This window comes from Nyctibius grandis, chromosome 3 (assembly GCF_013368605.1).
Source record: "Nyctibius grandis isolate bNycGra1 chromosome 3, bNycGra1.pri, whole genome shotgun sequence".
Classification (NCBI taxonomy): domain Eukaryota; kingdom Metazoa; phylum Chordata; class Aves; order Nyctibiiformes; family Nyctibiidae; genus Nyctibius; species Nyctibius grandis.
Window position 1 is genome coordinate 101,976,066 of NC_090660.1, and position 13,519 is coordinate 101,989,584.

Sequence of the window (13,519 nt, forward strand, 5' to 3'; positions counted from 1 at the left end):
GAAGCACATTTATGGGGGGATTGCGACCACTAGAGACCCCCAGGGACCACCCAAGACCCCTTCCCCAATTTAGTACACATGCGCAAAGACAATTACATAATTTATTAGCATATGCATAAGTTTCTTGGAATAGGTGGCCTTTTCTTGGAATCATATGAATATTCATTTTTCTGAAATGTATATAATGAGTATGCTTTTATTCCTAGGTGTGCATGCTAGGAGGAGAGATCCCCCATGCACCCAGCGCTGCAATAAAGCAATGTCGGCTTTCTAAACTATCATTTGGTTTAGAGGGTTTTCTGGGTTACTATTTTCCCGTAACAGGGTGAGACTAGGTTTCCCGGCAGTATGGGTGGCCCAGAATTCCACACTCCTTTTGCCACTCTGGGTGATTCCGCAGAGTAAAGAACATATCTGTATAAACCACTTCATCCCATTTTCCTTCCCTTTAAAAATAACATAAGTTGTGACAAAGTATTAGAACTCAAAGGTCCGTTAAAAAGCCATTTTTCTCCAGCATCGAATTTGTATAAAGGCCACCACTGATCGCAATATTTTATCAAAGTTTTACGGCTCACGCTTCCTCCAGCTGGTCCCCCAATATCTTTCCACTGAGCCACAACGCAGCCCAAAGGGCTCTTTTTCAAAACTCCACGCTGTCGGTTTCCCATTCAAAAATTTATAAAACACAAAGACAGGCAATGGGGCCCGAACACTTACACGCACATACACACACACACACACACAACAATTAACAACTACTATAGCCACAGTATTTCAGGTTCCCACATTTATCAATCACTTCGTCCTCCTCCGGCTGTTTCCCTCGCGGGATAACAGAACCGCGGATCCAGACTCCGCACTCGCTTCGTACGTATTTGTACGTCTCACTCACACAATCATACAAGTTCAGATACAAAGTCAAGTGAAATCCAAATGTTCCTCCAAACATCCATTCGCCCCCCCGCCCCAAAAAAACACCTCGGGGAGACGAACAAAGGTGCACAGATTACAAAGTTAACAACAACAGCTGCTACTCCCCAGATGACAAATGCCGACGAAGGTTATTCAAAGATTTTCAAATACGCGTATACCAAACATACACGTATTACTACGCATACGTAAACCAAACAAATCCACAAACGATCGCACTAACCAGAAGATTAATACGAACTGTACATGCAAACGTAAACCAAAATCAAATACAAACGCACAGACAAACGACCGCACTAAACGGACGATCAATGCAAATCGTACACGCAAATGTATGCCACCCGCCGGGGTTCCTGCGAACCGCGACTTACGAGTAGCTCCAAATGACCGGTCCCAAAACAACAACAGAAAGAATGCCTTTTCTTACCAGTGCTCCTTGTCTGTCCCCGCACGGATCCACTGAATCGCGGAGTCCCTCCGGAGAAGTCTCCGGGGCCGGCCAAGGGAGTCTCCGACCCAGGGGTCCTGCAGCCGGACAGAGTCTCCTGCCTGGCTCGCCAAAACTGAGCCAAACAGCGGAAATCTCCAAACCCCCTTGCCTTCTAACTTTCCTCACCACAGTGGGGAGCGAGGTGCGGCTGGGTAAAGAGTCCGAAAGAAAACTCAATAACACTCGCGCGTTATTAAGCAGGCATCCTTTATTGCAGCGCTGGGCAGCGCCGGGAATTACCCACCGCGAGTGCTCCGCCCATTCGGCAGATTTTCAGAGACTATATACCATAAAGTTATACGTAGTCATAGGATTTCCGAGAACTCATTTACGTAGCCATGAGATATGCAAATGTCTGCTCCGCATGTGCAGTCATCTTCCCTGGTGGTCGTCACGGGTCTTCAGGTGAAGGCCGGCAGTCTGGGTGCGCTGACTGACCCCTGCTTCTGCGCAAACTCAGTCCGGGGATCACGTAGGCAACGTAGGCCGCGCCCTTCGAGGCAGCTGTTGCAACTCCCTTCTCTCTCCGAAGTGAGAACATCCCCCCCTCACGCCCCCACTCTCCTTATCTTACAGCCATTACCGCTCTCCATATTCAAAGGGCTTTCCTTTGTTTAGTTGAGCACCCAGGATAGTTGAGGAATTAAGGTATTTACAACGCCCTCCTTGCTCTCGGGGCCCCAACCGTTTCACTGCCGCGAGTCTCCCTCAGGCGCCCGCTGCATACTTCTCAAAAATGTTGCATTTCTACATGCTCTTTCTTTCATCACTGTTTGCCATTTCGGTTCAGACACTAAAATACGATTGTTTTCCTGAGAAAGAAGAATAAAGATGTGGCTTGTGGGAACCACTGGGATTTACACAATTACAAGCACAGTTTTTTAAAAGAACTGTATAGGTACAGTATCCTGTCAGTCTAGGGCCAGGAAGGAGTCTGATCAAAGCTTGAGGAGCAAAAGTTTTGATCCTTCACTTCCACACTGTCACTCCTGCTGGTCAGTTTTTCAGTTACCCTGGGGAATGCAGTCAGCAAACCACCCCTCAGGTCACATCGAAAATCGGTGACAGCAGGCAAGGTGGAGATCAAGTTAAGGAAAAATGACATTAAATCCGTTATTACATGTGCAGTGCAATACAATACATTAAAATGTAAATTTTCAATATAGTTTTTCTTCCTCCTGTGCTTGCCTTGGCTGTATAACCAATACACCAAGAGTGGGGTAAGGTGCTCATATAACAGTTCTTATTTTCAAGTCTTAAGACTCATGCTGGTTTTTAAGTGTAAGGTGGTTAAGGATCAAAATTATTCTGTTATTAAAATAGAGCAGAGAAAAACCTAAAAAAAAGGTGATCAATTTTTTATAATACCCATCCAAACAATACAGATAGAAGAAAAAATTCTGCATAGTACACAAATGTTTGGACAAACACACTGGAAAGAAAAAAAAAAAAAGAAAACTAAAACATACGGAAGAAACCCAACAGACACAGAGGGATTGCACAGTTAGGCATTCAGTATCAGCAGACGTTGTGTACATGAGGTGACATAACAGCAATGGATCGTGCCACGTATTTTATTGCAAGGGATATAAAATTTTATTCTCGTAAAATTAAACTTTGCCTATCTTCTTATCAAGTTTTCAAAAAATAACTCTCATCAAATTAACTGAGAGAAATTTTCTCTGCTGGTTTGAAGAGGCATACCTCTTCAAAACAGGGTATTCCTTTGCTTTTACTTAAATATATTCATCACCAACAAGATATTCACTTTTATGTAATAAACAGATACAATTCTCTACAGGGAATTAGAAAACTATTTACAATTTAATTCAACTACAAGCCACTTGACCTGCAACTAACAGTTTATATTAAAATGCTATTCCCCAGTATCAAGAAGGTTGTCATTATGACAAGCAAGACTAAACTTCACCTTCGAAAGTTACAGGAGTAGGTCTTGCTTTGTTTCAAGTTAGTATTTTATGACAGGCAAAAATATGCCAGTGATAGGAGTTTATCAAGTTTTCAATCGTTTTCTTTGAAAGAGAGGTACCGAAATCATCTGGGAGGTGTTCAGATCTGCAGTGTTCCAAGGGCAATCACAGCAGTGTGTCACATAAAAATACATATAAAGGACGAAAATATAAAATAAAAGGACTTTGAGCTTTCTTAAGGAATTTTAAGACAAATTTTATTTGTTTAATACATGTATGAGTAGGTACGTAGAAGCAATCTTCATTCTCTTTATAACAGAGCTCAATGAAAAGGAAACATTACAGGGCAGAAGGATGCTGAAATCAACTATCACTGTGCATGACCGAAGGCTGCAATTTCTTTCCTCATTTCCTAGTAAGAAAAAAAGACAAACTATCATTCAGCATGAATAAAAGCTTAAGAACCCTGTTTCTTTCTTCATAAAAGAAGAAAGAATCTGTACATACATACAATTATTAGTAATATTTAGCAAATACATGTGCTACCACCATCACAATGTCTTTCTATACCCACTAGCTTCAAACGCATCCTTAGGCAGCCAAAAGAGAGAGCAGTCTAGAGAAACTGTATGGATCTGTATCAAGAGACTGCAGATCTGTATCAACAGTGGCTTCAACAGGTAGAAAGAGGAGACAGTTCCTGAGAAGCCACAACTAAAAGCTGGAAATGTTATTTCCCGCACTCTGAATAATTACTTGTTAAAGTCTGTCTCTTAGTACAGTAGAGCCTGCTCCTGACTGACTTGCACAGGCCCTCTGAATAGGGGATTTTTTTTTGTTAAAGCTAAACGTAGAAGTAGAAACCAAAGAAATCAAGGCCCTTTTAATTTAAGCATTAAAAGTTAAGTCACACAAGTTCACAAGCCCTGAGAGAACAGAAATAAACCCTTCTCATGCTAAACCACAGCATTATACTGGATGAGAGAAGGGCGCATTTTTCAGGAATGGCCTCCCCGATTCCAAATAATCCTCACTGTCGCACAATCAGAACGGAGCGTCCATTCTAACTCTCCATCAGATGCGGAAGAAGAGATCCAGACGACCAGGGATGAAGAGAAGAGGCTTCCTCTTTTTTAAGGCAGACTGAGAGGCATAAAGAATTGTATCTATTCTTGGGCACAAGCATCTCAAAGACAACTGGATTCACAGATGGTGAATCTGAAGACTGAATATGCAGCCTATCTAAATCGACTCCATACCGGGAATACCTGACTGGGACCATGGGTGCCTCTGGAAAATTTCTGCTGAGTTCCAACAGCTCAGAAATCCTCCCTTACACAAAGAGATCGGAGAATTTGACTCATGAGCATTAAACTGGCACAGGCAGAAATCTCCCCTTACGTCAAACTACAGATGCTCGAGCCATGCTAGTTAAGAAGAGATTATGGCGAGACTAGAGAAAAGTCTCAACCTCTTGTTATGTTTCGTACTTCATTTCTTTTCAAGAATGGAATGACTACTATACGAAGTATTGCCACGTCTGACTGCCTGTAAGGGGAGAAAGAGGAAGCGACAGGCTGAGAAAAGCGCCCTCCTTTCATAGCCCCCCACCCTTAAAAAGGTTCTGGAGAAGGACTATTGACAGACTGCGGTTAACTGCTTTGAGAGGGCTGTGTGGGTGCACCCATTGTCTTCAAGTGCAAGCCTTTTCCTGCTGCAACTGCCAACAATTATGCCCAATACAACAATGGTTTTGCAATAGGGACAAACGTTTTCCAGGCTGAAATGAGAAAGTCTTGTAACGCAGGCAACTAAGCAGTAAAGAGTCATGCTAAATAAGCGTGATGTCCAGAGTGCACACATACGCATGCATAACACACATGTGCATGACAGTGATAGAAAGTGCTACAAAAAAAATTTACCTTCACTAATTCGGTTTTGTTGTAATCCTCCCGATGTTGGTAAATGCACTGGCTGAGAAGAGTATGTAGTTTTTCCAAAGCAAATACATTGAAGTTCTCAGTTATCACAGTAACAAAATGCAACAGTTGCTGAAGGAAAAAAAAAAAAAAGGAAACAGCAAGTTTAGACTAGTGCCAGATCCTTTGCATAGGCTCTTTATGTTTCCAGAAGCTAAACAATAACACCACAAGTGCCATCCTGCTGTCTTACCTTGTTAAATAAAATGAGTGACACTTTAGAGACCAGATTAAATAGCTCACAAGATTTAACTGGAGAAAATGAGGTAATTTTTCATACTTCAGAGAAAAGGAAGGCTTACATTTCAGACAATACTTTATTGCTGATCGATCTACTACAGCAACAATCAAAATTGTGGATCAGCTGCTTCCAGAACAGCAGGGAATGACACGATCCATTTTGCCATAGAGTAGCTGCTACAGCAAACCCATCATCCAGTTCCAACCCCCCTGCCACAGGCAGGGACACCTTTCCGCTAGACCAGGTTGCTCACAGCCTCATCCAATCTGGCCTTGAACACTGCCAGGGAGGGGGCATCCACAACTTCTCCGGGCAACCTCTTCCAGTGTCTCACTACCCTCACAGGAAAGAATTTCTTCCTAATATCTAATCTAAATCTACCCTCTTTCAGTTTAAAACCATTACCCTTTGTCCTATCGCTACGTGCCCTTGTAAAAAGGCCCTCTCCCGCTTTCCTGGAGGCCCCCTTCAGGTACTGGAAGGCTGCTATGAGGTCTCCTCAGAGCCTTCTCTTCTCCAGGCTGAAGAGCCCCAACTCTCTCAGCCTGTCTTCATAGGACAGGTGCTCCAGCCCTCTCATCATCTTTGTGGCCCTCCTCTGGACTCGTTCCAACAGCTCCATGTCCTTCTTCTGTTGGGGGCCCCAGAGCTGAACGCAGTACTCCAGGTGGGGTCTCACGAGAGCGATTGATTCACCGCACTTGAGTTCCAAAGAGGCGCTCTGGTATGAGCAGCTAGTTCCAACGGCACCCATGTTAACGAAACAAGTTTTCTAGAAGACACATTTCATGACTGTAGCTCTCCTCATAGCTGAAACATATACAAGCTGAAACACATATAAGGGCTCTACCATACCGTTTCCAGTGGGCAATAACTTCCGAACACATGCTGTTAGCACCCTGACTCTAGGAAAACCCTGTGGGGCTTCTCTCCGTACACAGGCAGACATGAACAACAAAACCCCCTGAAACCTGCTTCCTTAGGAAGCCAGCTTTAAAAAGTCAGTTTCACCTCTACAAATTAGGTCACAGCTTAAAAATGGGACAAAAACTGTGTCGACAAGCCGCCTCACCAAAGGGGATTCCTATCTGCTCACATTCTCCCCACACAGGGGAAACATCCATGTAATACTCCCTCTTCTCATCACGGCAGGTAAAAAGCAGCCCTCCTCTGCACTGGCCTACGTCCAGGACTCCAACCCAGCAATTTTCCTACTTTTCCTCACTGCAATATCCCCTGAAGATCAGGTCCTTGTTCCAACCTCTCCAATTCATGCAAAGGAACCTCTTTTACACCCTGCAGCTAGGCCCAGTTTTAACCCTTTCCCCAACTCTCGCCTAGGACAGCAACTTGCCTCCTATGAGGGGCTGGAAAACCCTTACAACACTGTAACTGTGTGAATGCTGCATTTTAACACTGGATTTTGAAAGGGATTCAGAAAAGTAGGTATTAATATTTTTTCCATGATGAGCTTGATGTGAACCTGCTAACTTAAGGTTTAAACGCATCACTGCTAGAAATAAAGGTCCTTTTCGGGTTCCTAATAATTGAAAACGTGCAAAAAAACCCAAAACAAAAACCCCAAATCCATCAGGGAAACTCTTAAGACATTAATAACCAACAGTACTAGCAGGTTGGCAGCGGGCTATTTTAAAATTCAACAGGCCCTTTTAAATTAGAAATGAGGAAGAGAACCAAGTCGCCTAAAATTCAGTTCACCAAAAGCAAGAACAGCCGTCTACACCAGGTGCGGAAACACAGCAGTCATAGTCCGTTACAGGTTGAATTATTTCACAAGCGACATATCCTTCCTGTAAATTGTTTTAATTGGCATTGGTTAACAGCTGACTTTATTTACAACTGTACATGTAAGCAAGAAAATATCCTACTTCAGTATGAACAAAATTGAAATTAGACTTACTTGGAGCTCACAGTAATCCACAGTCACTGGCTGTGTGGGAATTTCCGTTGCTTTTTCGACGCCTGTCACCCGTTGCTCTTCCAGCCGAGAACATCTTGCACGAGTCACACAGTGTACCCCCAAATCTGGAAAGACACAAAATTTCTTAAGTCAGGATTTCCGTTTATCTGGAACACAGCATCAGTGAAGTATCCTGTACTGGAATAGTGTGTCTCTCTGCAATGACAGAGACTGAACTGTTACCATTTTTTCACTGAGAAATGCTTGACTTTTACTTTCTTTCTGGCAAAAGTCACCGCTCCATAAAAATTAGAAATTCAGACACAAAAAAAAAAAGCACTGGAGAAAAAGGCAGGGTAAACACAGGAAAAAAAAACATAGTCACGTTGCCATTACAGCACTGCACGGTAAAACTCCAAAGTAATTTAGGTTAGGAAACACATCTTACACTGCAAACGTAGGACATAAGTCTTCTATTCCACGTGTGACTCTGGGTGCACACTGCTTGGAGTACAGCTTTTTAACTTAACGCTGCTCGTTACTGGGAAGATACTCATACAATAAGAGAAAGTCAACGAGTGCTTTTCAATTAGGTACCACTTGAAAAACAAAATTCAGAATCAAAAAACCAGCAGCTGTAGAAAAACATGAGTTTGGCTAGCATAACTAAAGGGGCAGCATCATTATGCCAGAAACACTGCGTGCTGATTTCAGAGAGCTACCACGGAAATAACAGAATGGAATGAAAGAAGGCTAAAACCTAATGAATAGTGTCATTCTTCTCAGGAAGAAATAGGAGCTACACGACCTGTTTGACCTTTCACTTACCATTTTGTTTTTCTGGGGACTCTTCATCCCTCTCTGCTTCATTTTGGTCTTCTGGAACAACAGAAAAGTGTTTGGAGATGAGCCCTTCTTCAAGTCTTTTATAAAGCTGTAAACTTCAAAAGCTAAACACGTGTTGGGCAGAGTTAAAAGAGACAATTTTAAGGGAATATCTGCTGAAGAAAAAATTGTCCATAAAGGCTTACACCTCATCTGCTTTCTGATTCATTTAATGGTGGTTAAAACACACTTTGCATTTTTGCCTTCCAGAAAAACCCACCATTCTTTGTATTCACAGAGTACTGCACAAAGCATACGGGTGAAGTCAATGGCAGAATTCCCAGGCATGCCAGTGAGACCAGGGAACTTCACACCGTCTCATGCGCTTTAACTGAAAGAAACCCAAGTCCCCTTGTTCTTTTATGTCCTTTTCACAGGAAAAGTGAGGAAACAATGATCTTTCCTCTACTCATCTATCATTATCACTCCCCTATTTTTTTCCCCTTTCCCCCTTCAATTGGAAATCACAGTAAGAGGTGGCAATAGATTTTAGCTATTATCAGTGCAGGGAAGGGAAAAATACTGTTTCATATAACTAAAAACTAGTCTGAGTATTCAGAAACTGACACGTACAACATTTTTGACTTCACGAGGTAGCAACTGAGGAGCCATTAAATGTCAGCTGGGTCATCAAGGCCAGTGTCTTAGGTGGCGGTGCTACAGGCAGTACTTCCAATGGCCGCCAAGCTTAATTTCGTCAGAAACTTTGAGTCAATTCATGGTACTCAAATACAAGCATATGAAAAATTATTGATAGAAAGTTACCACCAGATACTGTATAGCTATTAACTTACAGTCAGCAAAGTTTTCTATGTAGAATATCCTCACCTGGGCTGTTTTCTGATGCAGGAGGTTTAGCAGCTTGATTTACAATTAAGTCCTCAAAAAACGTTCTTCTTTCTTCCATATTAGGCAACGGGACTTCGAAAACTTTTTCGCGATCATTATTAAACAATGCTTTTACCTAAAGCATGAGAAGATATTTCAGATATAAGGCCACGCAAATTCATATTCTATTCCAAAAAAAAGATGAGTACCTTTCTAAATTAAACGGAATAATCTTCTAGATAAGAACAACTGTGAAAAGTTATCTTCTTGGCCTTAAAAGGCTAGACTTTCATAGGTTAGCATGGCAAATTAAAGTATCTTCTCTAGGAACACCTCTAGAATTAAAGCTCAATGAAGGGACCATATGATACACTGATAAAGTCGTGACATTCACCACCTCCAAGACTGCTTATTTCGTATTTACCTGCCTCGCTCTCCTTCACTTAGAATCTGGATGGCAGCTATAGAGGGAACAGGCAGGGTTCAGGAGACAAGTGCAGGCTTTTTGGTAAGTGTGTGGGGTTTGTTTTTTTGTGTTTTGTTGGTTTTTGTTTTGTTTTGTTTTGTTTTTTTTGTTTGGTTGGTTTTGTTTTTTTTTCCCCAATTAATTTAAATGAGGTGTCTGGCATACTTCCAAGTTTTACTCCATTTTTCAATCTCTGCTACCAAAAGGTGTGGAAGGAAATTCAATACTTATTTTAGAAGTAATTTATTAACAGTATAAAAACTTCTGTAGAAAGTTAAGACCTTTCAAAGCCTTTGATGATAAACACATCTAGGTAAGTCCACCTCCCCCCAGCTGAGACAAAATAATCAGAGCAGCATATTCACATTTTGAACACCTTCCTTTAAGGCACACTCTCAGATGTCTAGAAAGCTAAGCATGTGTTCTTACTGAATTCTGTTACAACTAAAGAACTGATTTACAAGTTACTTAAAGAAAAGTTGGAACTTAGTGTTTCTAATTTGTAAAGCTTTCACCTATATGAAGAAAGGAATTGAAATTTTTATTAAAGATTTTAAATTTGAAATTACATTCCATCATTAACAGTGTGACCACCATACTTTTTCCGTAAAAATCACAGAATCACAGAATGTTAGGGATTGGAAGGGACCTTAAAAGATCATCTAGTCCAATCCCCCTGCCGGAGCAGGAATGCCTAGATCATATCACACAGGAACACGTCCAGGCGGTTTTCGAATGTCTCCAGAGAAGGAGACTCCACAACCTCTCTGGGCAGCCTGTTCCAGTGTTCGGTCACCCTCACCGTAAAGAAGTTTTTCCTCATATTTATGTGAAACCTCCTGTGTTCCAGCTTGCACCCATTGCCCCTTGTCCTGTCAAGGGATGTCACTGAGAAGAGCCTGGCTCCATCCTCATGACACCTGCCCTTTACATATTTATAAACATTAATGAGGTCACCCCTCAGTCTCCTCTTCTCTAAGCTAAAGAGACCCAGCTCCCTCAGCCTTTCCTCATAAGGGAGATGTTCCACTCCCTTAATCATCTTCGTGGCTCTGCGCTGGACTCTCTCTAGCAGTTCCCTGTCCTTCTTGAACTGAGGGGCCCAGAACTGGACACAATATTCCAGATGCGGCCTCACCAGGGCAGAGTAGAGGGGGAGGAGAACCTCTCTCGACCTGCTAACCACACCCCGTCTAATACACCCCAGGATGCCATTGGCCTTCTTGGCCACAAGGGCCCATTGCTGGCTCATGGTCATCCTACTGTCCAGTAGGACCCCCAGGTCCCTTTCCCCTACGCTGCTCTCCAACAGGTCTATCCCCAACTTGTACTCATACATGGGATTGTTCTTGCCCAGATGCAGGACTCTACACTTGCCCTTGTTATATTTCATTGAATTTCTCCCCGCCCAACTCTCCAGCCTGTCTAGGTCTCTCTGAATGGCAGCACAGCCTTCTGGTGTATCAGCCACTCCTCCCAGTTTGGTGTCATCAGCGAACTTGCTGACAGTGCACTCTATTCCTTCATCCAAGTCATTAATGAATATATTGAATAGTAAAAATGTCTTTCACTTTTCAGTAAAAATATCTTTTTCCCATTTACATTTCAAGCACCATATATTGTTGACCACGTACATAACTAACCATCTTCAGGTCACTGGAATTACTGTCTGAAGTAAATTTATGCATCTGTCTAATAAGCATGAGTGTGTGAGAAGGGGGAAAAAGTTGGGTCAAAGTCCGTCTCTTTACTCAGAAAAGACTTTAGACAAATGCTTTCAGCACCGTTTTGTCTAAGCAAGTTTTTAAGAGACCTGCTTACGGTGCCTGGGTAATAACAGGATGAATTTGCCTAAGAGTGCACAGTACTCCAACGCTTACAGGATTTATACATTAACAAGAAATGGAACAAAAAAGTAAGAAAAGTATCAACAGAAAGAAATACCTCTTTTGGGAGATCTGCATGACACACATCGGATGTTGCAAGCAGCAAAACCGGAGCAAATGCTGGCATGCTCTGCAGTAGTGTTGTAAAAGTAGCGTTCACTGTAGGTCCAACAGCCTCGTACCACAAATGGATATTTGGGATATAAATTATGCTTGGTGCTGTTCTTTGAGCTTCTCGCATCAACTGGCAAAATGAAAGCTTGGATAAGAAAACTAAACCATGTAGAACAGGCTAATAAATAACTACGTATCACTCAAACTATCTTATGACAGAGGAGTATATGAAGCCCAAACATCAAAACAAAGAACACCACCTTAACAATAACGTAAAATTTTCTCTTTGGCTCAAGTACAGACATTGCTATGCAGACAGAAACAGATCTGAACCTCTGCCCGACTTCAAAACTACTTAGGTGTAAGAGAACTCCTAAAGAGCCTCACAACTCGGCTGGTGTGGTGGTGTGCCTGAAAAAACAAGACTCGCCCTTCAGCAAGGTGTATTAGTCTCGGTAAAACGATACACGACTGCGACTACACCATTTTCAATTCAGAGCGGGCACATATCCAAGTCAGTCGAGCACAGTCTGAACAAACAAAGACCTGTGTGAAAAGATGAGGGCTGACACTGTGAAAGAAGCCGGGTTACAATTGATAATTTCACGTACGTTTTAGAAGAGGTGACCAGTCTTCAGCCTGCCTGAACAGCTAAATTACTCACAGCCCCTCCTTATTACCAAAGGATCCACCAGACCAGATGACGTGCTTTGGAAGACCACAAGCCATTGCCTACAGATGGTTCCTCAGTCACAGAAGAGGACGTGCATCTACCGCATGAAGGAAGTGGCAACAGTCCTTTCACACGACAAATTTCTCCGTGCACCCTTTCAGATTATCAGTATTCTGGGAGTTCCCATCACAAGATGGGGAGCACACGTGGTATGTCCAGGCAGTGACTAGACATGGCAGTTACATGACCGCAGATGCCACCATCACATCACAAAAAAGGATTTGTTCCTCTTAAGTGACAAACGAGTACCCAGTCACGTAATGGGTCTGTCCTTACTTGTACAGCTCTCAAAGGCTGCTACTAAAGGTCAAAATATTTTAATACAGTGATGCCAAACAACGCAATGGATTTCATGCCTAAAAGTAAAAACGAAAACAGCACTAAATCTGCTTATATTTCATTTTCCTAGTTAATAAAAGCATACCAGTGTACAAATGTAAGCGTTCCATGAACTTTAATGCTTTTACTGCATATACTGCAGCAGTAGAAGCTGCACATGTATATGTAAAAAAAAAAAAAAGAAACACTGCTTTTTCCAAAACCTTGATTGCCTTACAAATATAATAAAAAAGAAGGCTACAAAAAGCGCACGACACGCAGTCAGGCTGATGCAGAGCCATCTACGGGGAGCACAGAGTCTTAAGAAGCAATGATCCCACTGAGATGGGCAGGATTTCTTGCCATAAAGAGGGGCTTAATAGCAGCACCTCCCAGCTTTCTGAGCTGCTAGCAACATCCTCACTGTTTAATTAGAAGAAAAGTGGATTTTCAAGCAGAAGTAAACCTATCGGCACATTCAAACCGGGCCACCTCCGTTAACAATTCATTTTGCTTACTTTACTAGTTTCTATACAGTTCATGAATCCTATGAGATTAAAGAGAAAGAGGATACCTGCGCACACATTTCTGCCGGCGATGTGACGCTAGTGAACAAAACCGATGTGTCTAGTGCATAAACTGGAAACTTTTCCAGGGCATGTATTACTGCAGGTGCCAAATGAGAAGCTTGCCCATATCCTGGCTCTCCAACTAGTAAGAACCGTGGCCTGCAAGATGTTGGCTGGTAATATGCATTTCTAGAACAATAAGAAGAAAACAAGTTTAAAAATGAA

The 13,519-nt window shown here is 42.3% G+C and overlaps 1 protein-coding gene across 1 annotated transcript in view; it reads right to left on the reverse strand.

Annotated features, from left to right (window-relative positions):
• The window catches only part of LOC137661610 (ATPase family AAA domain-containing protein 2-like), a 61,799-nt gene that overhangs the window by 24,050 nt on the left and 24,230 nt on the right, over positions 1–13,519 (reverse strand). Inside the window, exons 18-24 of the mRNA XM_068397216.1 lie at positions 13,300–13,483; positions 11,619–11,804; positions 9,209–9,344; positions 8,324–8,374; positions 7,496–7,620; positions 5,277–5,405; positions 1,361–1,482 (exon numbers count right to left, since the gene is read on the reverse strand). Of these exons, the coding sequence (XP_068253317.1) occupies positions 1,361–1,482; positions 5,277–5,405; positions 7,496–7,620; positions 8,324–8,374; positions 9,209–9,344; positions 11,619–11,804; positions 13,300–13,483 (933 nt within the window). The remainder of the gene's footprint in view (positions 1–1,360; positions 1,483–5,276; positions 5,406–7,495; positions 7,621–8,323; positions 8,375–9,208; positions 9,345–11,618; positions 11,805–13,299; positions 13,484–13,519) is intronic.